At 31.6% G+C, this 26,601-nt stretch overlaps 1 protein-coding gene across 2 annotated transcripts; it reads right to left on the reverse strand.

The window, feature by feature from the left end:
* Positions 1-17,353: 17,353 nt before the first annotated feature.
* On the reverse strand, positions 17,354-21,031 carry LOC145032009 (U-box domain-containing protein 4-like). Of its 2 annotated transcripts, XM_078980672.1 has the most exons (7): positions 20,894-21,031; positions 20,653-20,782; positions 20,267-20,401; positions 19,849-20,135; positions 19,644-19,745; positions 17,797-19,575; positions 17,354-17,692 (listed from the first exon to the last, which is right to left on the reverse strand). In XM_078980672.1, exons 4-7 carry the CDS (start codon positions 20,128-20,130, stop codon positions 17,633-17,635), a joined length of 2,223 nt encoding a protein of 740 aa, XP_078836798.1. In that variant the 5' UTR covers positions 20,131-20,135; positions 20,267-20,401; positions 20,653-20,782; positions 20,894-21,031; the 3' UTR covers positions 17,354-17,632. The 2 variants fall into 2 exon arrangements, with proteins under 2 accessions (XP_078836798.1, XP_078836799.1); XM_078980673.1 differs by lacking the exon at positions 20,653-20,782.
* Positions 21,032-26,601: the final 5,570 nt, after the last annotated feature.

Raw genomic sequence — 26,601 nt, forward strand, 5'->3', positions numbered from 1 at the left:
TTCTTACATTTCATTATCTAACTCTTAATCTTCTTTAATCAATGAATTAAGCATCACAAAATTCCTAATTCAACACAATATAACTCTAATTAATTAATTACACATAATCACTAGTTTAGGGTTACAAACCCTACCTTCGTACCTAGTGATTTCGCCATTGAAATCATACATAAAGCTCATACATAGCTTCTGAACACTATCACTAGCATTATACTCAATCTATAGGCTAATCAAACCAATCAATCTAATCAATTCATCAAAGCACCATTAAGCCCTAACCAACTTAACTAAGGAGTAAATGAATACCTCATGTCTATTGCACCATCAATCCAAGCCACCAACACCTATCATCATGTCTTTTCCTCGAAAATGCTAAAATTCGGCTCTTATGGCTTGGGGGTGTCAAATGGTGAGAATGAAGGACTTAATAGACTTAAGTTATGTCTTGTAATCACGCCGAGGATTCCTATTCTCCACATCGTGTCGACCACTTTGACCCCGGTCAATGGTCACTTAAACGTTTGCCACGTTATGGCATTCTATTTGCCATATCGTGGTGTTATTCTCCACTACCAACCTACTTTGGCCACCAAGTCGTGGCAACCATACGCCTGCACCGCGGAGCAAAGTACGTGGCTATTTTTTCTTATGCAAATCATTCGCCGTGCCGCAGATTTCTATTTTCTGTGTTGCGGAAACTGCTTGACAGAGTTCCTTTAGCTGATTCCATTCCAACTTTGGGACATTTTTGTCTCAACTTCTAACCCTCATATATTCTTTGTCTCTTACCTGTTTTTGATGTTCTTTATATCCACACAAAGGTGGGAACATATTTTATACATCTATTAAGTCACTTCTTAGTTAATTAATATGGGTCTTAATATATTAAATCACAAACTTGGCCTAAAACACATAAAATACTCATTTTACCCTTTTGACCAATAATGCATCTTCTTATGCATTCTCTCTCTTGGGCTTGCTCATCTAACCTCTTCTTAGTGATATAAACTCTTATTGGTTGTTATTATGAAGTTACAACTTCATAATCTCATCTCTTTCTCATAATTTATCATTTTACCATTTTGGTCAATATTTAACTACAAGTCAGCTTACTCTAAATTTGAGGTTCTTACATTTAGGATATGTTCCTTGAGATTATCATTTTAGGATCAGAGAGTGAGATGGATAATCGGGTTAATTTTTTGGTGTGAAATATATATTTAAAAGATTTTAATTATATTATTATGGGATGAAAACCTTATGTGCCTACCAGGATCTAGGCCCTCCCCACTCATTTTATTTCTATCACAGGTAGCGATAAGAAGGTTATAGAATAAGTGATTGTATATGCAAAGTATTAAAAGATATTTAGGTCATTAATATAATAAAGAGTTTTAGGTTTGTGATAACTAGTTTATGCTTTTGAGTCTGTATCAACATTGATATCCAAGCTTTTTAATATTAAAATGTTTCTCAAAAATGTTTCGACTCTGATTTATATTTAAAAAAAATGTTTTGGGACAAATAATGTATTATTATGTTCTACAAAAAGGATACTCTGTTTTAAATAAAAATAAAGAAAAAATTTTCATTTGATCATGAAAATGATGATATTACAGTAAGAGATGATAGGAGAAGAGACTTAGGAAAGAGGAGAAAGATGCGGCCAAATTTAACCGCATACGGCTGAACCACTATGGAAACCGCATGGTGGGGCCAGTGTTTTCAACTGTCGCCGTGTCAAACCGTGTAGGGGACCATAGTCACTCCCTTTGGTCTTATGTGAATGGGTTGATATGTAATAAATTATTATGTGAATGGGTTGATATGTAATAAATTAAAGTAAAAAATAAAACAACTAAAGATAAAAGCAGGAAATGATTGTATGCTTATATTAAAGAAGATTATCGTAGTTGAGAAAATATTTTATAATTGTGCTAAAAGTTGATGGAATATAATGTTGTATTCACTATTCAGTATTCCAAGATATTAAAACCAAATATAAAATATAATATAAATTATACAATATATTGAAACAATAATTACAAAATTGTAAAAAGGACAAGGGAGTAGTTACGTTGTACGTACTTTTTACATGTGGAATTCACATCTCCTCATGCCATCCACCCCATCACTCTCGTACTATAAATAGAAACGCATTCCATCATCCGATTCGCTCCATAATCCCAACAAAATGAAGACTCTTCCGATTGCTCTTCTGCTAATTGCCGCCGCTCTGTTCTTCATCTCCTCCACCGTTGCTGCCGATGAATCCACCACCACCACCGCAGCTTCTTCTTCCCCGGCGCCTTCCCCAACCATAAGTAATAATCGATTTCTTGTTTGAAAGCTTTTTGGTTATAATTTCTAGCAGAAACTTGAATTTGAATTTGCTGGATGGATCTAATTTGCTTAAATAGGTACCTTTGGATGCGATGCAAAGTGTGGGAATCGATGCTCGAAAGCTGGTTACCAAGAACGATGTCTGAAGTATTGTGGAATCTGTTGCGGGAAATGTCAAGGCTGTGTTCCATCCTCTCCGGACGCTGACAAGTCAGAGTGCCCTTGTTATCGTGATTTAAAGAACTCCAAGGGCAAATCCAAGTGCCCTTAATTCACTCCTATTAATTATTTTGTAATAATGTTGAAATTATGTTTTGGGGTTGATCAATCGCTTTACTATACAATTATAACGTCTGTTTCTACTTCTACTTCTACATCTGCAGTTACACGTTATGTCGCTCCTTTTATTATTATTATTATATATGTCGTAGTTAATGACTTAATTCCCAAGCTTCACTATTCTTTTCACTTGGTAGACATTATGTTTTTCTGAGAAACTAAACTTTATAATATATGAGATCTATGTGAACTTGACAACTTTTGAAACCAAGATCTCATATAAAGTTAATTTTAGATCTGAAAACAATCAAGAAATTAAAAGATTATAAGGAGAAGCCAGGATACTCATTAAGTGCTAGTTGATATGGTAACTCTTAATAAAGTGTTCAGGTCTTGTCTGGGTCTGATTGTACAGTAATGCAGTTTAGATTTAGAATATAGAGTGTTCTAAATATAATCTATGATAATCGATGTAAGAATAATTGGTGTATGTATATGTACAATACTACAATGTATATCTATAGTACATGTAAAGAAAGAATAATGAAATGAGAAAACATTAATGTGATAATTTGTCCCTACGGTAATTACCAATGCTTCGAACATATGATCTTATAATAAATGCAAGAAGTATTTTAATGGAGTAAAATTTAAACATCTCTTAACCATATAAATTATAATATATAATTCATGGCAAAATTTAATTAAAATCAAATTACTAAAAAGGATATGATTAAATGTTTGTTTGTGTGATGACGTTTGATGTTACTATTATTTTTAATTGTGTAATAAGTTAGTTTTTAGATGTAATATATATACAATTACGTTTCATTTTATTACAAAATTATGCAACATTTGATTTTACATATAACACAGTCTAACATGGTTGAGTGAGAGAAATTGACATGTTTCTATCTCTTAGTTAAACGGAAACATAGCTGCGTAGTCACGTACAAGTAAACAAGACTAGCTGGAAAAAGAATCAAATTTATTAATGGGGACTATAGCTATAGTAAACATGTCTACAAATTATTATTTTATAAGTATTTATTTATAATTTGTAGTGGGACATGAAGCACCCATTTGCATTGTGAGCTCCTAAAGAAGGCATTTAAGAACATTGGTTACAAACAATATGATATAACATTAAAGATGTCCTCATCCATCAACGTTATCACATATACAGATTGGTCAACATTTTATAACATCTATTAATTTTTATGTTCTTATTTTTTTATTTTTTTATAATTACATAAAACAGATAAATTTTTATAAAAAAAAATTAATTTTATAAAACAAGCTATTTAAATTAAACATAACATCCAAATAAAAAAATCCATTACAAGATAAAAAAAAGAATTACATAATTATTTTTACTAAATAAAATTATTCATCATCATCGTTCTCGACGTAGATATAATCTGTCAAGTGTTTTTGAAATTATATGTGTTTATGTGTGTCTTGAATATGAACGACTTTGTAAAAATATTATGTTGTTCCTGGTTAAAATTAAATGTGTATGGGATCCGTTGTGATACAGTGTGCATTATTTTATCATTTATCTTCTATTATTATGGTATGCATTATGATACATGCATATATAATATATCGTCGAGTTTCCAAGTCCAATAGTCTTGTCGCATGTTCACTAATATATCATTTCGACTTTAGAACTACAAACGCAAGTTTCATATTCTTACATGCTCCTTCTTGTCTTATCTTGAATAATATATCTCTTTGTTCAACTAGGTGTCGGAATGCCTTCATGAATATGGAATACGTAGGATATATTCCATCTACAAGATAATACACAAACTTGTATTCATTTTCATTCACTATGAAATGTGCATCTGGTGCATTTCCTGACAAAACATCGTCGAATATTGGTGACTGGTCAAGAACATTGACATCGTTGTTTGGAACCAACAACCCTGGAAAATGCATGCCAAATACTTACTTGGAACAATAGTGAGTAGCCATACATTTAGGGTTTAGCCAGACATGGCTAAAAACGAGTCTAGAACAATAAAAAGAGACATTAATCAACTAAATCTTACTAAACTAATTGAACGAGATGATCTACAACCTTCATATTTTCAGGAATTGATGAAAAAGTGTAGAAATTGCCTCCAATATTCATTTTCTGTCATCTTGGAAAGTCTAGGATTTATACAAATCAGATAGAGAATCTTTATATACGAGCTAGAAACAAAAAATGTGATCGTGCTTTTTTTGGAAAAACATGATCGTTCTTCTCCTTCGAAGTCCCGAAAATTTTTTGTTTGTTGCATTTAATGAAATATTATGCTATTTAGGGCATATTTAACTAAAACATGATCATGTTTTATGGATAAAAACAATCGTGTAAACTCCATGAAGTCGTAAATTTTGATGTTGGCTTGGAAAAGTTGTGAAGGTGAAGTACGATAAAAAACACAGTCACATGGTGAAAAAAACGATCATATTGTCCATAAAACGTGTATTTCGGACGCAAACTCTTCAGTTTTAACAAACCAACCTAGGATCCATCTTCATCTAGTATTTTAGCTCTATTAAGCTCTAAATATGCATCCAATCTGCTTCTAAAGTACCGCTCCACTTGAAATATCTGAAAATGACATAAAAACATAAGTAGTACGAGAATTCTAGCGACAAACATAAGTTGAACACTATTTGTACTAGTGCACATGAAAAGGCATAAAATATGATGCAAAACACTAATAAAAGCTAATATAAAAGATGCATAAAATGACCCCTCTTTATATAGGTTTTGGGGAAATTAAGGAGCGCTGTGGAGAAGTGTTGGTTATAAAGGAGCTTGTAGATCCAAACTTTGTTCACCTTGATCTTTCTTCTAGAGGTATAAAGCTTGAATCTTGATGATGCATTTGTTTGATCTAGCTAGTTTTTGGTGTTATGAGCTTTTGGTCACTTTGGTTCATAAAGTTTATATCTTGAAATTTTTTGACCTTGTTATGGATAAAGTTGGAAACTTTATCCATCTAAACATCATATTGTTTCAGATTTAAAGGTTGGAGACTTAGACTTAATGGATTAAGTGGAAAGATATGCTCTTTTGGTCCCTTTGAGACTTAAAAACTAGATCTTGGTGGTTTGGACCATTTTAATGGATAAATTTGGAAACTTTATCCATTATAAAGCTATTAGGATCCATAAAAATGTGATCTTGGTCCTTTTATTCCTTCTATGAAAGTTTCATGATGTCTTAATGGATTAATAAGTTAGGTTTTTGGATTTTGGACCTTTTATAGATATGAAAAGTCATAAAGGTGGAAACTTTATGACTTAGAATGATGTTATGGGACTATATCTGAGTGTTGGATGAAATGAATTAAGAGAATAAGCACTTAATGGAAAAGTTCCATTTTGACCAAGTATGTTGGGCGTGCCTTTAAGTACGCTGCATGTACTCATATAGGGTCCCAATTCTGGATGGTGAGTACGCCTATGAGCTGAGTATGCTGGTCATACTCTGTCTGAAGTTTGACTTTCGTTGACTATTGGCTTTTGACCAAGTTTGACCGTAGGTTAAACTTGAGGATTTTGGGCTATTAATTAAGAGTTTATTTTGAGCTATTATTTCTAGGTTTCCCTAAGATTTTCTCTACTCATACTAAACAATCATAATAGGTTGCCTTATACATGCAAATTATACACATAAAATGATCAAATAGACTTTCGAATAATAGATTGTACCCTAGGACCACAACCAAACAAGGAACATGAAATAAGGCCAAATCAATCATTCTAAGGCTATAAGATCCTAACCGTATACAATTTTAAAAGCATACACATAGCAAGTTTCATATGGTTATCACAGCTCAATATCAGTATAACATGGCTAACATACTGGGGGACCACTTACTTGGCTCGGCTGATCGCGCGCATTGAACTCTCATCTTTTCTATACTTTAAAAGTTCTAGCTTTTATTTATTATTTTGAAAACAAGTTTTTACCATTTCCTCAGTTTGAGTCCCGACACACCTAAGGGTGTGCCCGAATCCATCAAACTAAAGCTTTGATACTAACTTGTAACGACCCAAATTTTCAAAAGAAAATTTTCATTTCTAATTAATCAAATTACATTTCCATAAACCACAAAATCCATAAACAATTGTTTTCAAAACCCATATCAGTTATAACTTTATTTTAAAACATCAGAGTGTCCCATAAAATATCCGAGAGGGTGCACGCTGCGCCATTAAGCCTTGCCATTGCCCTTGGGCTCAGATGTACCTGAAATAAAACCACAAACTGTAAGCTAATTCTTAGTGAGTTCCACAAAGCATTCCACACACATAATCCACATACACACATACAATATCAGCTATAAAGTCACGTATACCATATAAGTCATGCATGTAACATATAGGGATGTCGTGGGCTCATCCCCAGGGTCTTACTCTAGGATGCCATGGGCTCCCCACATGGTCTTACACCTAAGTGCCATGGACTCTCACATGGTCTTTTATAGGAAAGACATGGGCTCTACACATGGTCTTACATCCTATTGTCATGGGCTCTCCACATGGTCTTTAGTAGGAATGCGGGTTCTCCAAATGGTCTTACATCTAGGTGTCATGGGCTCTCCCATGGTCTTCCATATAAACATATAACTAGCATAAAACCTTATCATGCAACCAGATATCATGTCTCGTAATATGACTTCAGCTAAAGTATTACATAACATAAATGGACCGGCCTTGGTGCCTTTGACCCATTGGTATGGTGAAGAGACTCACCTCTCACAAATGTTGAACTAACAAGCTAGAATAAGATATGTGCCACGTGTCGCTCCAACTCAACTACCTGTAAGCATAATAAGATAGACTTGTCATAATCCTAGAATTACCCTCCAAGTCAACCTTGGTCAAAGTCAATAGTCCATGTTGATCTCAACTCGTCGAGTGCATCTAGCGACTTGTCAAGTTCCTACCGAGTCTAGAAAACCTTATCAAACCCTCACTAACTTGTCGGGTTGTTTCCTCAACTCAACGAGTTCGCTTGATATTCAGAAGGCAGGGAAACCCAATCTAACCCGTCGAGTTGCTAGGGCAACTCATCGAGTCCCCTCCCTATTTGCTTATCATGAAGATTCACCGAATACCGGGACTCCAAGGCTTAGATCTGAAACCCTAAGGTGTCCAGAGGGGTAAAGTTTCCAACTTTACTCCCTATAACCACTCCAAATGCTCTAAGGTCCTAATCCAAGGTTGGAAAGTTCAAGAATCTTTCCATGCATTCCCCAAACCTTAAGGATCTGGAATCCCTCCTTTCCAGAGGAGTTTCTAGTCCTCAAAACGTTCCAAAGATGAAGGATTTATGGAGATGCATGTCCAATGCATGTCTTTAGGTCAAAATAGCCAAAAAGTTTAAATTATGCTCTAAAACTCTTGCATGGCTTCCTTGTTTGATCAAAAGCTAGATCTAGCCCACCTTGGGACTATTTTACCCTGGAGATTCATAAAGTTGCAAACTTTATGAACCCCATGCATGCAATCAATGGAAATGAAAGAAGATGAAGATTAAACTCAAGACCTAGCCATGCCCTAAGATAAAATTTGAATCTTGAGGGCTTACCACCATCCACAAAGTGGTCAAGTTCAAGAATGAGGGCTTGGTTTGTTGGATCTTCTTCTTCTTCTCACTATATCCTTCTTCTTAAACTTCACAAGACACTCTAACTCACAAAATGAATAAGAATGGGGATTAAGGTTTAGCACAGACGTTCCTAGGGTCTGGAGGCTAATAGAAGGTTAGCCTCAAGGTCCTTAAAGAGATTATATAGGGTGCAAACCCTGAAATTAGGATTTTCTCTCTTCAGCTCCTAATCACTGAGTCGATACTTTTGACTCGTCAAGTAGGTCCTGACCCCACATCCATGAAATGGCCTCTACTCAACAAGTTGGGGCATCCAACTCGTCGAGTCCATGCACAAACCCTTAAAATCATGGAAATTATTTAATACATGAAACAGATGTTACAATGTTATAAGAACTCACAACACTCTAGAGGTTGAGTAAGATCAACACGTGGTTCTTGGAATTATGGGTATCATGAACGAACCAAGGATACAAGATTTAGAGTTTCTAAGTTCTGTAATATGATGATACGGATCGAGCATGCTCAAGTACAACTAGGTAATAGATTTAAATATTGTTGCTATTCTATATTTGATAACCCAAAAAGTAACATGCAAACTTCTCATAATGAGATATTATACTATGAGTTCATATAAAGGATATAACTTTGAGTCATAGCATTATGGGTCACTTTATTGTGACTAGAGGAAACAGAAACCAATCAATATATATATATATATATATATATATATATATATATATATATATATATATATAATATGGTTATGTATCCATAAGGAAGGAACAAGAAATAGAAAGAAGTAAAGTATGGTGATACTTGAGAAGTTAAAATGATGAAGTGTTGAATGGAAGAGACAAGCCCTCTAACAACAACGTTAAAGGAAACGTGATGATGATCATAGAGAGTAAATATGAGACAATGAGTTTCCATGAAGAAATAAATGAAATATCATGTGACATGATGATGATCATCTTGTGATTTAACCTTGAAAGAATCCATTCATTTCTTTTAAGGGGTAGATAGTTGAAAAGAATTAAGTTACAGTTAACAAGATCATTCAGACCCAACAAGAATTTGAAAGTTGAGTTGAAACAACTCCATGTACTTTAGATCTTCTTTTCATGGTATATTAAGGCTTGCGAACGTAAGAAATGTGTTAACTCTTGAAATGAGATTTTGGTTTGACATGATAGTTAAAGTGATTGAAATGGGATATGGACAAGGTAGGAAGAAAACATGGACTTAGATGGTATGGTACCTGTTGGTACAAAAGTATAAGATTTATAGCAATATACAAGGTTGATTTTTCTTATAGGTAAATGTAGTAGGAGAAAATCATTAGTATGAATGAACTGGGAAGACATATTCAAGGTAAAGTGTTAGTATTATGACTTTGAAATCAAGACTTATAGAAAAGAAAGTACATAAATGATAGGTCAGGAAGAGTGATTAGACTTTAAGTACAAAACATAACAATGGGTTAACTGGGATTATAGAAATAGAAATGAAATGGTATGTGTACCATAGTGTGTTTTCGCATGTATTACATATGATATGATAGGATGTAGACCATGTGAATCTTGTTTTGGTAGGCATTTAGGCCAAGTTGAAAGTATTATGTTGAGTTTGAGACTTTGGTACCAAAGAAGGTTAAAAAGGGAAATATGAAACTATATAATGGAAGCTAAGTCCTTGTAATTACTTACTAATGGAATCAGAAAGAATAGATAGTTGGTAATATGCTTGAGCACAAAGGGACAAAGGGGTAAAAGTGTCTAAAAGGGTTAATAACCCATAATTATGCATCATTGATTATTAGGCGGACTGCAATTGTGACAAATGAACAAAGTGATGTGACCATCGAGGAAATTAAAAAGTGACGGGATGAAATTCTAATGAGATAGCTCACAAAATAATTTCAAGGACGGAATCCTTTTAGGGGGTAGATAATTGTAACATCCTAAAATTTTAGATCAGTTCCTTAAATTAATAAATTAAATAAACATAGGGTGAATTGTTTAAATAAATCTTTATGTGATAATCATATCATTAATTAATATGTAGTTTAGGAAGTTAGAAGTGGAAATAATAACATTTTACAAGTTCAAGGGTCAAAGGTGTCAAGGTGGCAATGTAAGTTGACCAATGGGTTAACTCAAATAATGGGTTAGATTACAAAAGTTTATATCAGATGTGGAAGGACTTATTATATCCAAATTAAATTTAAAATCTCAAAATGTGAGTTTATGATGGAAATCGGCAAAATGAGCAAACTTTAGGGACTAAATTGAATTTTTTTGGAAAATAAGATGCATTTTTCTTCCCCTCATTCTTTTGGATCATGTTTTTCCACAAAGAAGAAGAACTAATGGCAATTTGACACTTCTTCATCATCTAGAGTTTGATTCAAGAGGGGAATTGAGCATCCAAGCAAGAAAGGGAAGAATAAAGGCTTGTAAGGTAAAATCTCTTTTCCTTTAACCTAGAAAATTGAATTTGAGAAGTGGGTGAAACCCCAATGTAGATTCTGATAAGATTTAAGGATTAAGGTTTTGGTTTCTAACCTCCCTTGGGTAGTTTTGATGACCCCAATCACAATCCAATCATCTCATTGATGGATTTGAGGATTTAGGTAAAAACTCACATGAACCCTAGAAATGCAAATTGGGGATTTCTCGTTTATATGTTAAATTGGAATGGAATCTATAACCTAGATGATATTCAATAGCAACAAATCCAAATTGGAATGCTCAAATTCATCAATGATGGTAGAATCAAGTATAAGAATTGGTTTTTGATGTTTTAGGGGAAATTGTGTTGAGAACAATGAATTACATTATAGTTGAAGAATTTGATGAGTGATGGAAGCTCATAATCATGTATGGATACTCTTGGAATGATTTGAATGCAAAAACAAGAAGGCTTGAATGATCTTTAGTATAACTTATTGAATTATTGAATAATTAACCATACGGGCGTTTTGGGAAATCTGTGGATAACTACATGATGATTGACTTGTTAGAATTGAATGACATTCATGAATATGAATTGACACTCTAGATATGATAGTGAAACATAAACATGAAGTAATGTTAGCAAATCTCTAGCTCTAGTGATTGTTTTGGACCAAAGGCAATTTTGGAACATGGAATGGAATCAAGGATTCCATAGTTGGATTAGGTATCTACAATGAGATTAAATGTGATTTCATGTACTTTACAACTTTCATATGAGTATTAAATAAGTTAGGAACAAACTATATGAATTTTAGAATGTTCTATTGCAAGATAGATTAGTTAACCTTTCTTTTACAACTTGAAGATCATAATGTTCTTAAAGGTTCCAATGAGCACTTAATGAATTAATTGGTGTGTGTTTGGATGATCAAAACATCTCCTGGTCATGTGTGAGAACCTAAATAAATGGTGCAAAATGATTTGGAAAAGGTTATTCAAGAACTATCCAAATTATAGTGTTATTTGGAGAAAAAAATCGAGTTTTGTGTGTGTACAAACATAAAAACACGGCCTGTGGACTTTGATGCTTTAGTATCCACTTCCTGTGGAAAACTCCATTAGAGATTTTCTTATTTTCTTAATAACTTTTACATACGAACTCTGATTTACGTTTTTATATGAGGAATAGTTTGAAGCAATAAAAGCAATAAAATTAAGTAATGGAACCTATGAGGGGTATTTTGGTCATTTAATTATGTATGTATATATTGTATAGGCAGTGTTTGAAGAGTATTGCTCTATGGAAAGGAACTAGAGAGGACTACTTAAATTTCATGTGATTGAGGAGAGTACGTGTTGGTATCTTCCCACTTTTGGGTACATGAAAAAATGATTTTATGATAATGAAGTGCAATGCTTTGATATATGAAATGTTTTGAAATCAAAGTGTTAAATGTTTTTTGAAAATGATGTTTTGAAAGAATGCCTTGAAATTAAGAATGTTTTGAAAGCAATGATTATTTTAGAAGAACGGATGTTGGATATGTGAAATGTGTATTTCCAAAGTATATATTCCTAACAACCTATATTATTATAAATGATGATATGAGTATTGATAATATGGAAAGTGAAAACTAAAATAAAGTAAAAAAGGAAAGAAAGTAAAGAAATAATGAAAACTTCCCGGATCATGATACCTAATAAGAGGCACTAGAGAAATCTACTAGGGTGGTAGTTTTCATATTGCGAAGTAGATGTCCTAATGAAAATGATCTCTTGGTGAATTGATTTGTTCTTTCCTCATTGGTCAAGACTTAGGAATGGTTCCTTTATTGGACGTCGACCTAAGTATAAAAATGGCAATGATTTAATAGTGGAATTAGTCCATAATAATAAAAAGAAAATGAAATGAGGAAGTATGTCTTTTGAAATTAAATGATAAGATATGAAATGATATGTATGATATGTATGAATAGAGTTTTCTTTGAAAATGCTAGAAAATATTTTATGAACTAAAACTATGTTATGTTATGAATGATATGATTTTTCATGTAAATGCTTGAAATGTTTTTGGGTCTCAAACCCACGTAACTCACGAGATATTTTTATTTTACTTATATCTTTTTAATGCCACATATCTCATCTTATATTCAAAGTGAAAGATGATAGATGGAAGTAAACGGTATGAGATACATAATAGAGTGGAACTTGTTAAGTTCCTTACGTATTATATTGATGAAATTATTATATGTTTGTTATGGTTTGTATGATGCTTAATGATAACACCCCGATGTTTTAACTGTAAATGTTTCTATGGGACCGATTTTTGTTAAATGTAGGTTAATACCCATAATGATGCTGTTAAAACCAAAGCATTTCAAATTTTGAAAAAGTTGTAAAATTTCAGGTGTTATAATAATACAATGTTTTTTTTAAATTAAGTTATTTCATGGTTTTACATATTTACAATATTTTCACCGTGTATTTTTTAAAGACTTTTCAAATATTTTGTTAAAACCAAAGCGTTTTAAAGTTTGAAAAAGTTTGTAAAATTTCGAATGTTATAATGACACAATGTTTTTTTAATGAAGCTGTCTCACCTTTTTACATATTTACAATACTTCCGTATTTTTTAAGATTTTTTCAAATGTTAGTCCTTACTTTCCTCATGAATATATATATATATATATATATATATATATATATATATATATATATATATATATATATATATATATGGGTAAAGTGAATATACCTAACAACCTTATATAAGCTTAGGTACCTAACTCCATAATACTACATCGGTTTGTATCATAATTACATTGTAATTGCCTAAGGTTCTTTAACTTCAACCCCATAACTTGATTACTTCCAAAATTTTTGGACTTTCACCAATATCTTTCTTTTACATCACGTCTTTCTATTGAATACCACCTAATGGGCTTCATATTATACCGCTACAAATGAAAATTTCTAGATCGTATCATATTTACATTGTAATTACCTAAGGTTCTTAAACTTCAATCTCATAACTTTATTACTTCCAAAATCTTTAGACTTTCACCAATATCTTTCTTTTACATCACGTATTTGTATCGAATACCGCCTGATAGGCTTCATATCCTACCACTACAAATGAAATGATGTAGGAGAAATATAATAATGAATTTCCAAATTTTTTTTGAAGTAAATCAAGTTTATGGATAAAGTTTAAGAACCTTTCATGATTGCAATGAAAATTTAATGCAAAATGACCTAGTTTGATGAGGTTAGGTACCTAAGCTTATATAAGGTTGTTAGGTATATTCACTTTACCCATATATATATATACATATATATATATATATATATATATATATATATATATATATATATATATATATATATATATATAATCACAATGACCTTCGCAGCAATAGTAATTTTTTTGACTTTTAGGTAGTTGTTACAAATCTTTGTTGAATTTGACATTTTTCGTCCCTAAAATCAAAACTTTTATATTTTTGCGATTCGATTAAGTTTTTGTGTTTTTAGGTTTTAGCCACAAATCTTTAGTGACTTTGACACTTTTAGTCCTTGCAGTCAAAAGTTTTACATTTTGATGTTTTTGCCACAAATCTTTAATGAATTTGATACTTTTCGTCCTTGTACTCAAAATTTTTACATTTTGACATAAAAAACATGAAAACCTCATTATGAATTTTGTCACAGTATTCTTCCAACTTTGTCAACTTTAACATTATTACCACAATATTTTTGAATTTTCTTCATCAGTGTTTTTTTTGTTGTACACTTTTGACATCTAATTTTAGGGGTTGTCGACTTTGACCCCTGTTTATGGTGTTTTACAATTTCAGCATATATCTTTTAAAGTTTGCCGATTTTTCCTATATTACCCCCAAAAACCGTGTAACCGTGGATTCTTTACTAGTTTTCCATAAAGAACATAAGTACACACATTTGAAAATCTTCAAAAGACACAGTGGAAATTGTGTAAATGTGTAAAAACACACTACCTAATTCAAAAAAGAAAAAGGAAAAATAAATAAATAAATAGTTTGCATTTTAGTAATTATATCGACATGTAAGTGCTCCCATGCATTTGCAAGGACCGTGCATTCATAGAAAATAATTTTTTTCAGGGAAATTTGTATGAAAGTCTTTATATTTATATTTGGTATTAATAAAATTCTAAATTTTTTTTAATAGAAAAGTTTCAATACTTTTTGAATAGAAAAACCAAAGAAATTGGCAAATTTATTCATTTTAACCCTTTTGACTTGTTCAGTTGGTCATACGACCAAATCGTTAATTTTTCCAAAATTATGAGACTTTTCTGCAGATTTAATCAAAATTTGTATATATTATATAAACGTATTTTTTACATATTTATATCTATTTTTACGTATTTATATATTTTTAAGATTTTATATGTATATATTTACGTATTTTTATGAATTTTAAATGTATAAACATATACATATAAAACTTAAAAATACATAAATATGTATACATAAAAAAAAATACATTTATACATTATATACAAGTTAATCTGCAAAAAAATCTCTTTATTTTGAAAAAATGAACAATTTAGTTCTATGACATGCTGAACATGCCAAAAATGCTAAAGTAAATAAATTAACCAGTTTTTTAGGTTTTTCTATACAAAAAATTAAAAAGTCTTGAGGTTTTGTTCAACAAAATAAAATTTAAGAATTTATTAATAAACTTTAAAATATTGAGATTTTTCTGAAGATTTTTTTTTATCAATATGTATATAGTTTAATAGAGCATAAAAAGTATAAATGTTGACATATTTATTTATCTTTTTGAATAAAATAAACTCGAAATGCCTACAATGGCGCATTTATTAAAAAGTGTATCTTTTTATATCATTTAATAGATCATACAAATATATAAATGTTTGATATATTTATTTGTCTTTTCAGAATGAAATAAAGCTGAAATGCACAAACGCATTTGCATTCAATATATATATATATATATATATATATATATATATATATATATATATATATATATATATATATATATATATATATATATATATGTTCAGGTTCATTTGAGACTATTCTAATTTTGTGAGACCGTGAGACCAAATCTAAAAATAATTTTAAAATGCAAAATAAATGGAAAAATCCAAAAATTCTTTTTTTAAATATTATTTTCGGAACTTGAATTAACTAAAAAAAATTTAAAAAAATAAAAAAAATTCCGTTTTTATTTTTGAAAAATACGTGAAATATTCTAAATAGAATATTACACTGACATATTCTAAAAAATAATTTTAAAATGCAAAATAAATGAAAAAATCTAAAAATTCTTTTTTTAAATATTATTTTCGAAACTTGAATTAACTAAAAAAAAATAAAATAAAAAAAAATCTATTTTTTTTGAAAAATACGTGAAATATTCTAAATAAAATATTACACTGTACATATTCTAAAAATAATTTTAAAATGCAAAATAAATGGAAAAATCAAAAAATTCTTTTTTTAAATATTATTTTCGGAACATGAATTAACTAAAAAAAATAAAAAAATGCGTCTCACGGTCTCACAAAATATAGGTGGTCTCAAATGAACCTAACCATATATATATATATATATATATATATATATATATATATATATATATATATATACCATTTAATAGAACATAAAAAAATATATATGTTGTTATATGCATTTATAGTAAAAACTAGTAAATGGTATACATATTGACAAAAAAAAAAAAAAGCTAAATGTTTTATGAATGTGTGAATGCATGAAAATACACCAATGCATTTACATGTTGATATAATTAATTAATTACGAAATGCCACTGTTTTTTTAAATTAAGTTTTGTTATTTTCACATATTGGATTATTCAAAATGTATTGCTAAAACTGTCCGCACTTCTCATGGTCTTCACGAAAATGCAACCTCGTCACCTGAGTAAAACCTCGATTTGGTTTGAAACCTTTCCAAAATAATTCATACGGTTGTAGTAAATCCCAGACATTTTGTCTATTAGGTAAACTGATATTGGATAAATCTGCTAATTGGATGAATGTATAAGATTTGAAGTTTATGTATAAGATTGGGTTCAAGAAAATGGTATGAAATACAAGAGCTATATGTAATCAAAATAATATGTGAACAACATCAATGGTGATTTATTTCATATATGGCGAGTATTTGCAAAAGTTGTGAAATTGAGATACAAAGACAATCCAGTATGATTATGATATATAGTTTTTATACTTTCCGGCATTGCACATGTGTGTGTGTTTGTTTGGTCAAATAAGATATAACAGTAAATATTATATGGGTATGGCATAAAGCATACATTAACCATATATTGCATGACGTAGTGTAAAAAAGCGAGATTTGAAATCTTACTTGCATGTGGACATTGACTTAATTTCTCAATTTTCCCTAAAGTAAGCGACACATCACACAACGTTCAATGGTGACTTCATGAAATATTTGCTCCTATACTAGTGTGTAGTCATAGTGAGCTCAATCAATTGGTTATGGGACCACCCACCAATATAGAATACTTGTTTATGTGCCAAAATTGAAACCGATTGGTGAATAAAAATTAATATTTCGAATATTTTAAAGATTGAAGAATGTGGATGATATTGATATTGATATGGCATGCTTTTATCATTATAAAGATTCAAAAATAAATTAAATTATTCGTCTGCCAAGTGCGAACACCATCCCCAACTCAAACTACAATAAACATATGCAGAAAAAAAAAAAAAAATCCCAAAAAAATCATGTATCTCTTTTTTTTTTTTTTTTCTTGTCACAAATAAATCAAAGAGCATACACTCAAATACTAAAGACCTTCTTATCCGATATTTGTAAACATTAATAAAAAAATATACACTTGTACACAAATGACAAAACTTACCTCACCCCCTCCCGCCATTGCCATGGCGCTGGTTTCTAAAGAAGCTAAGCAGCGATTGAGCCTGCAAGATAACAATTTCATCATGTCAAATAAATAAACAAACTTGAATTAATCGATATCGGAAAAAAATAAAAATAAATAATAATAATAATAATAATAAATCACCTTTTCCTTGGCTCTCGGTGTACCGGACTGTGACAGAGCCACCAACGGCGGAACTGCTCCTTCCTGAAGAACAGTGTTACAAAACCGACTGCTATTTGTACAGAGTTGCAGAAGGGCGGCGGCGGCATTCTCCTTCCCTCGAGCCGAACCTAATTCAACCACTTCAACAAGCATCGGAATACCACCTTCCTGACCAATGGCGGCTCTACCCTCCGGGAGAGTCGCAAGATTCGATAGAACCGCCACCGCCTTGTCAACCATACCACCGGCGGGATCCATTAGCTCTACGAGGTACTTCACCGCTCCCGCCTGCACAATACGCGCCTTGTTTTCGTGAAATATTGATAGATTGAACAATGCGGTGGCTGCGTCCTTCTTCCCTCTCGGAGTTCCGTGCCCTAATAAATCAACCAGAGGTCCGATCGCTCCAGACCTCCCGATTCGTATCTTGTTATCTTCGATTACCGAGAGACTGAACAGTGTCGCGGCGGAATTCTCCTTCGCCTCTGAGCTTCCGGTCTCGAGGACGTGAATCAGAGGTTCAATCGCGTCGGCGTTGGCGATGGCGGCTTTGTTGATGTCGTTGATTGATAAGTTCAGAAGTGCGGTGACGGAATTTTCCTGGACTTTTTGGTCCGGCGAATATAAGAGGCCGATTAACAAGGTTATAGCACCACAGTTTGCTATCACGATTCGATTATCCATATTATGTCTCGCAAGTAACCTGAGTTCACCGGTGGCGGTCCTGACTGTATCAATGGAAGCGCTGCTCAAGTCATTGACGAATTTCTTCACCTGCGTTTCGAGTTCCGTGAGATCAGGTCTCGCTTCAGTAGCAGAAGAAACAACTCTCGGCCCAAAAGATGATCTCCGCCATATTTGGTTTCGTGCTCTGTTTCCAAATCGAGGTGAAACTGCATGCCGGGAAGCAGCAATGGCAGCCTGAGGCTCTGCCGCCAGCTCCCCTGAAGCATCACTGTTGTAAGCGGTTGCCGGAGTTGAAGAAGACGACTCAATTGCAGGTGCCTCCGGTGGTGATCCTTCATCCACTCCAGAAGGTCCAGGTCCACCGGAATCCAAACTTTTCTCACCCGATTCAACCGTATTAAACTCATTCCCCTTTCCAGAATCTTCTGAAGATGAGTGAACATGACGATGCACTGGAGAAGAAGCTTCTTCCTGATGGATTCCATTCGATCTAGGTGAAGTAGGTTGATTCAAGGTTAACCTTAATGGCTGCTTTACAGGATCTGGGAGTTTAACATTGTGGGATTCACACCAATTAGCAATCAATGCTTTCACAGTGTAATTAGGAATCAAATTATTATGAACAAGAGTTTGCATTGTTTTAGGGCAAACATTGAGTCCTAGATCAATCCAATTACGAATATACCCCCGCTCATATGTCTGCCCAGAAGCTACAATCACAGGGTCTGTCATCAATTCAAGTGACAGTGGACAACAGAAGTCTGGAGGAATTGGAACAGGGTTAGAGCTTTCTGATTGTTTCATTTCCACAAAGCAATCATGCATGTGTGTAACAAGAGCAATCATCTCTTCAATATACTCCAAATCCCCAATCTTTTCTGCTTGTTCAGCATTCTCCTTCAAGTTTTCAAGTGCAACAGCTTCGATTAGAAGTTCTTGATTTGTTCTTAAGCTTAACAAATCAGCAATTTTTGATCTAGTTTCTGAGCTGGGATCAGATCCCTCCACTTGTTCTCTTATAGCTTGTAAGACTATAGCTGATGGCTTTTCATATCCCATATGCTTCATTTTCTGAATGCAAATTTATAATTAGTTCAAGAACATAAAACTTTAAACTAGAATGATAAAGGTAAAGGTACCTCAAGAGATGATGAATTTAGTTCACAAGATGATTGAAGAAGCTCAAAGATCTCCAAGCAATGTGTTTGGACTTTTGTAAACAATGATTCGGCTTTCAAAACCTTTAGAATACAAAAAAGAGATTGGATTATAACTTATAACTTATAAACTCTGATTGTGTTTTCAGAATATTGAAGCTTTGAAGTGTTGGGTGTTGAAACATACAAAGTAAACTTTACTCATCAATGGATGACAATCTTCAAAGAGCTCCTTTAGTTCATCAACAGATTGACTCATGTCAGTAAATTCATTCTGTAGTTGTTGTTCATCTGAAGCCACTGGTGTACTGATAATAGACTCGAGTATTGGTTTAATCAACTTGAGTAGTTCTTCAATGGTGGTGTAGTACTTTTCAACAATTTCACAGCATAATCCATTATCAAGGGGTGACAGATGAAGAAAACTAGAAATGTTTTTTACAAGTGTTTTCAGTAGTGATATCTCCATCACACCTGTGTAAAGAAATAACCAATCATTCATTAATAAATTTATTGATAAGCTCATGAGTGTTTATATTAGTTGTAAAGGGCAAACAGCAAACTATTATCCAGAAATAACGTAAACACAAACAACACCAACTAACCTATTTCTGCAAACTTGTGATTTGTGATTTGATATGATCTTGCTCACATTGGTGATCCCTATAGAATCCAAATTCCAGTGGTGAAATCCTTTGGATTTTTTGATAGAACTGAGAGGTTTGATTATACCTTGCACACTGTGGATTAAAAATTCAAAAGGAAGTGAGATCAATGATGGCGAATGAAATTCCTAAATCCTAACATCATGATATGCTAATTATATGTGTGAATCAACTCAATTGGGGAAAGGAATTACAGTTCGGTTCTAGTTCTACTACAAACTGTGTAAAAAAGCAATTGCAGATTATAACATGAAAGCCTCATCCAAATTAACGCAATCAAAACCTAAAAAATCAAATTAAACATGATTCGACCAAATTCGACTTACGCGTGTGATCTCAAACCATGAGAATGAAGTCTATATAGGAATTGAAGGTATTAGTGCTCGATTCCGAATATATAAACGCGCGAGGAATAAGAAACGTTCAATAGCAGGTTTTCAATTGACCAAACATCAACTGAAAACGCGTCAAGTAGAACCATTGAATTAGTCCAACAGAAATCAAGAACAGTGATATGGAACCCTAGAAAGAGAAGATCAGCAGAAAATGAAGAGAATAAGAGCTCACCTGGAGGACTATCGGCCGACTTTTGGTTGATACTAGTTTGATGAAATTGAATTGAAATTGATTCCTATAATTTCTGAAGAGATGATTGTTCCAGTTGTGATTGGCTCTTTATTTCATTTTCGTTATGATTTTAATTTGTCTCGTCATCATTCGACCGCTGTTTTTCTACTATTTTTGACAAATTTAATATTTTTTTAACACATGGCTCGCATGTTCACAACTAGACTCGATAAACCAGTATATTTTTGTAACTAGGCTCGTTTCATGTTTCATGTTTCATGTTGAGTTGAAATATTAAACTAGTCGGTTATTTTAATCTTTTTAGTTATTATGTTTTATGGTCTTAATTCGTTTATTTTTGTATAAAGTATGTATTGTGTTAGACGGTTAGAGTTTAGACTTTTTACATGTGTTGTGCACTATCGGGTCAAAAGATTTAAAAAGTTTGAAAGAGTAGAATGGAAAGAAAAAAGAGTTGAGAGAAGGAGAAATCTATAGTAAGTTTGAAGAGGCAAAGCCAAAAAAATAGAAATTGTGGAGGTAAAAGGGTAAGGGGATAAAAAGGAGGAGTATCTCAAGCATAATTAATAAATAATTAAAAAAAATCTTATCTTTCTACTTAATAAAAGAATAGTTATTATATCACATGTTAATCTTATAGAGTATCTCAGACCATGTGTTAATTTACAGAGCAATCTCAGGGTTTTTTTCTTGCATAGTGAAATTCCTTCATAAATTACAATTATAACTACACTTGTGATTTGAATTCAAGTCTCACCGTAGTTAAAGCATCATAATCAACAATATAATCCTTCCTAAAATTCAAATTGATTTGTTAGTTGGATTTTATGGTATTAATTTTGAAATTCAAATTGTATGGTGAAAATCTTATCTTTATATTATGGCTTGTACTTGAGCCATACTCCACTGTGCTCATGGTTATGCTAGCTTGGTTTCGGGTATTCTTTGACCCTCCCTTCTTACTCCCTAGGTTCGGTAATCTAGTTTCATTTTCCATAGTTTAGGAAGATTCATAATATATCTTATAAGGATTAGTAAACTTGTGAACGATATCAATGTATTTCTTATTCTATATTTTTTTAGGATTTTCTTTTTGTTTTAAGGCTGAATCTAATTATATGAATAAGATTATATCATTCTTTGTAATATAAAATAATTTCGTAAACTCTTGATGTTAGAGTGGTTCTTTTTAGCTGGCTTAATGGTGATACAAATGTGATTGTCTTGTTTATGGACCAAAATCTAGAACGGGGAAGAATGAAAACCCTAGAAAAGATTACATTAAAGTCATCTGAAAGCCAAAAATCGGGCAGAGTTGTAAGTTTTTTCTAATTAATGCATCTGTAATGTATATGATGCCTTTTGTATTTCTTCCATGGTGCTCATTTTTAAATAAAAAATTTACTACTACTTGAATATAGAATAAATACTAATATGTTACACAACTATGATAAAATTTAGTTAAACTAGACAAATAGGGAGTATGAGATGGTAATGAAGAAGACCTTACAGAGTGTGTGCTTTTTGTGTGTTGCACAAAACATAATAGCATTTTACTTTCACAAATCCCTATAAATGTTAAAGAAAACTTAAAAATTGATATATTCTTGGGTTGGACTTGGAAGTCCCTCGTGCGTGCCTAAAGAATCAAACATGCTAAGGGGCGAATTGCACCAACTATTGACCTACTTGGTTCCATGGAGAATACATAGGTTTGGAACTTTTGTGCTATACTTTTATATAATAATTTGAATGTGGTTAATCACATGGTAAAAATGAAGATGTGAATTTGCATAGGTTAAAATCAAGACCAATGACTAAATTAAGTGCATTAGAAATTTAATGCCACTTGTTTGCTCTTAAACTGAAAAGTTGGTGAATTACAAGGGCAACATCTTGCTGGAATTCTTGAACAAAGAATTCCAAAATTTATGTTCTATTTAGAATGAAGGGACGATGTAGCTGAAATCCTGGAACTAGAGTTTATGATGATGAATAAGAGTGATTTATGTTCTTAACTCAAGAAAGAAAAGAGCAATTAAGAAAATTCATGCAAAGAATTGTAGGACCTCTACAATAGGTATACACAGATATTCTCTTTTCTTACTAGAATACAACATTCTTTGCTCTCAAAATGGCCATTGTTTTCTTTTATGGTTCTCCAGGCATATTATATATATATATATATATATATATATATATATATATATATATATATATATATATATATATATTTAGTGGCTATCATTGATTTGAAAAAAAAAATATTGTTTGCTTTATACACTACATGTTTTTGCTTTTATTACTTTTGTTTGTGAAATGTTAAAGTTATCACAAGTTTTTAGATAAGGGCCTATGATCTATTTGAGGTATATTATTTATTATTTAGTTTTTCTTTTATGTCTCTTTAAATTTATTACAATAAGTGTTTAGATAAGGGTTTCGAGACGTCTTCAAGATTGTGCAGGCTAAGAAAACACCACGTAAAGTTTATGCACAAATAAAACATACGGGTGATAAAGGATATTGGTTGTGGCTATTCGATAAAAATGTTCATGGTATTGAAAACATTTACTTAAGTTTGGTTGAACTTAAACTTACTTTAATACATAATTTGAATCTAAAGTTACTTACATAAATTTAACAATTATTAGTTTAATAAATGGTTTAGAAATACCTACCTAAGTAATTGGAGTATCATAATGCTAATTTAATACTTTAAACCAATTGATTATATCGATAATAACATTTACATTACAACAAATTTAGATCGGTTTATTTGAAAACCATATAACATTTTTATTTGTAAGAAACAAAGATAATACTCCAAATAATTCATCTTAGAAAATCCAATGATAGAATTCAATATTCAAGCAATTCAAGTCAAGATCTAATATATGTTTACTCAGTTTTTTAATAGATCCATTTTAATATACATGAACCCAAAGTAAGGAACTAAATTTGTAATTTATTTGTTTTCATCCAATTATTTTTTATATTGTTAGTGTTTGTTTTTATCTTTAGCTTATTAATTAATAGAACATTAGTTTTTAAAAGTACAATTATTCAATCACATTCCTTTCTTATTCAATCTGTTATGTAAACTAATCAATAAAAATACATTGCTATTGACATATGATTTTTTTAGATTTCTATTGATTTTTTATCTTTCCTTTTGCACATATAGTAAGTGATTAGCATTTCAATTTCTTTTCTAATTAAGACATTGTACTTTTGAAATTCTACTAATAATACCATTGTACTACCATGTTTAATTGTGGCCATGTTCACTCTATATGTTATTTTACATTGTAAAAACATGAATTTATAAAAATATGTGATTGATGATTATTATTTTTATATACTCTGTATGTTATTTTACTTTATCAACCGTGGATTCAACTGGTTATAACCTAATATATAAATAAACGGGTCATTTTCAAATATAAATTCCCAACCATAACCTTACCTGTTTAAATTTCGACTTGTGTCATTTCAACTTGTTTAATTAACGAGTTGAAATCTTTTACTCAAACTCTTATATTTTATGGTGGGTTAACGTATTGTGTTTGTTTTTCTCTTCTATTCACAACAATCCCAATATTATAAGTCAATGTTTTTTCCTTTATTTATATTATTGATTATAAGTAGAGTTTTGCATAATTTAGATATTGGGATATTCACAAAAAAAATTCACCATGGTGGATAAAGGAATAATACGAAATGACCAACTATTTAGCAATTTGCAAAAATAATATTTAAGTCTTAAAAGCTACATTTCGGAGTGGTAAATCAATGTTAGATTCTAACATCAAACATTGCATCTAAAACCTTAATTAATCATTTGGTAGAGGTTTGAGTTTTCAAACCCTAGACAATTAGAGAAATCCAATTTTCATCATAATTGTTCTATGTTTTGTGTATGTTTCAATGCTAAAAACTTGCTTTAAATCATTAATGTATCATCATTACATTTTTGAATTGGTTGATTTTCATCTCTAATGAAGGAATTAGGGATTTGGAACCTTGAATTGATGAGAAGTTTTATCTAGCCATTAAAATTTATACATAATCTTAGCTTCATGATTTTTAAAATCAAATATATGATCCTAAGGTTAAGGATAGATTGACTATGATCTTTATGATTTTCTTATTATATTTTTCCAATAGATCTTATGGAAATATGAGCTTAATTATTGGTTACAATGGAATCCACCATTGGAATAGAATAAAATGATATCTAAGTTAAGTTATGCCACAAATGTGTTTTGATCCTATCAAAGGATCTATGGAAAGTTTTGATCCGATCATGTTAATAGGGTCATTTATGATCATTTATGATATCTAAGTTAAGTCATGTTACAAATGTGTTTTGATATGATCAAAGGATATATGGAAATAAACTATTAAATATTTGGATTGCTTGAAAATGAACTAAATAATAACTTGAGCTCACAATAACTATAAATGGATCTAGGCATCTCAAATCCATTATTACGATTAAAATCATGTAAAAAAATGAATGGAAATATGAAATGAGGGTTGGAATTGGAATAAATTGCATCTTTAAAATCATGTTTTTTTTAACAACCTTTAAAATCATGTTAATAGAGTCTTTTATGATCATTAAGCTATACAACAAAAATCTAAACATAATAACAAAGTCATTAAGGACTTAATGTCACAGACCAACTTTATGGATGTTTCTAGGCCCATCTAAAAAACATGGGAACGATCAAGAATGGTCGTGAAGATTTTGGAAAAATCTAGGTCGCACTAGAAGACTTCAGAAAATTATAGAATGATCCGAAAGACAATGGAAGATTCTAGAACCCCCTGGAAGACATTGGAAGGATCTAGAGTATCCAAGAAGATATTGGAATGTTATAGAGCATAATGGAAGTCCCTGGAAGATTGTAGAACATCATGGAAGCCCCTAGAAGAGTATGGAACATTCTAGAACACATTAGAAGACTCGAGAACGTCCTACACATATCTAGGACACCGAAGAACATTGTAAAACCTTGTAGATAGATATAGAGAATGTAAGAATACTCTATAATAGTCATGTATAGTATGGAAGTATAGAAACTTCCTAAGAGGAGACGTGAGTCATCTATAAATAGGTGTAGGGCTCATTTTCTCAAAACCATCGAGAAGCCCCCTTGTAAAGAAGTTGGGGTTCTATAATACAAGCTTTCTTTTCGTACCTTGAAGTGTTCCATATCGTGTTTCTTTCTTTCCAAGTTCGTTAGTACATTATAAGGATGGAAGTTAGCCTAACTTAATTGAGATAAACTAAGTGGCACGCAAGATAGACTAGTTGCAAGAGCCATCCCGTGACAAAGCTTCAAAATAAAGATTGATGTCTTTGTGAGTACACCTTTAAACTCATTTAGTGGTTAAGATATGAATGAAATATGGTTTTAATGAATTTCAAAAGATGTTATTAAACCTCATTAGAATCATTAGAACCAATTAGATAGGTTATAGAAGGATTAAGAGCCAAAATGAGCAAAGTATAATGGCTTAATGTGATTTTTTATACTTCGGGTGTGTACAGAAGGATTCACACATGTCATGTATGGATATGCTAAAAATATACGGGTCGAGTGTTAAAATTTCCAACTCAATTCATATTTTCATAACTTGTTCGGTTCTCATTTGGTCACCTAATTAGTCCTTAT

Source organism: Lactuca saligna, chromosome 2, assembly GCF_052625555.1.
Source record: "Lactuca saligna cultivar CGN05327 chromosome 2, ASM5262555v1, whole genome shotgun sequence".
Classification (NCBI taxonomy): domain Eukaryota; kingdom Viridiplantae; phylum Streptophyta; class Magnoliopsida; order Asterales; family Asteraceae; genus Lactuca; species Lactuca saligna.

What these genes read in the sequence shown, in the direction of transcription:
- LOC145032009 (XM_078980673.1), bottom strand. Translation starts at nt 20,130, where the DNA reads ATGGAGATATCACTACTGAAAACACTTGTAAAAAACATTTCTAGTTTT. An exon ending in TAAATTCATCATCTCTTGAG is followed by an intron (nt 19,576 to 19,643) that starts GTACCTTTACCT and finishes ATTTGCATTCAG; the next exon opens with AAAATGAAGCATATGGGATA. An exon ending in CACCGAGAGCCAAGGAAAAG is followed by an intron (nt 17,693 to 17,796) that starts GTGATTTATTAT and finishes GTTATCTTGCAG; the next exon opens with GCTCAATCGCTGCTTAGCTT.